Source organism: Volvox carteri (genome assembly GCF_000143455.1).
Source record: "Volvox carteri f. nagariensis unplaced genomic scaffold VOLCAscaffold_18, whole genome shotgun sequence".
Taxonomy (NCBI): Eukaryota; Viridiplantae; Chlorophyta; class Chlorophyceae; order Chlamydomonadales; family Volvocaceae; genus Volvox; species Volvox carteri.
Window position 1 is genome coordinate 201,703 of NW_003307561.1, and position 624 is coordinate 202,326.

The 624-nt window shown below is 59.9% G+C and overlaps 1 protein-coding gene across 1 annotated transcript in view; it reads left to right on the forward strand.

Moving 5' to 3' along the window:
• Nucleotides 1-624, forward strand: part of VOLCADRAFT_90695 (uncharacterized protein) — a gene marked incomplete at both ends in the record, with an annotated part of 7,788 nt that overhangs the window by 3,763 nt on the left and 3,401 nt on the right. Inside the window, one exon of the mRNA XM_002950210.1 lies at nt 307-387. Within this exon, the coding sequence (XP_002950256.1) occupies nt 307-387 (81 nt within the window). The remainder of the gene's footprint in view (nt 1-306; nt 388-624) is intronic.

Genomic DNA, 624 nt, shown 5'->3' on the forward strand with positions numbered 1-624 from the left:
CTGTGATGAATGTACGTACGTATGTACGTACGTTTGTCTCTTATCGCACTCTTGAAGGTGTTGTAGGGGTTGTGTGTTACCCGTTCCGGGGGTTGTGGTCTGTGTGGACTTATATAAATACCCGCTGCTGCTGTTGCTGCGATCACCCCCCGGTGGACTCAGTTGGTCAGTTCAGTCCGTCATTGCCGCTGCCACTGCCCCGGTGTGTGTGTGTGTGTGTGTGTGTGTGTGTGTGTGTGTGTGTGTGTGTGTGTGTGTGTGTGCGTGTACACGTTGTCCCCCGCACCGCACCGTTGCGACGTTCAGGCTCAAGCCATCGCTGACCGGTGGGGCCTTATGCCGCCCGTGGTGGAGCAACCCGAGTACAACCTGTTCGCGCGTAACAAGGTGATGTGGGGCTGAGCTGACTGGCTCCCACGACCCGCTCACAACTCCCTTGCCTGACCCATCTGGGTGGGGTGACGAGGGAGGGCCTTCATGGGCGTCTGGAAGGGCGTCTGGAAGGGGCCTGGCAGGATGTCCTGGAGGCGGGTGTCCTGCCCTGTTCGACCAGGTGTATGTAGGTGTCCTAGGCGCCCTGGGGCGCGCAGGAGGCGGACAATAAGAGGAGGCGGTGGGAATGGG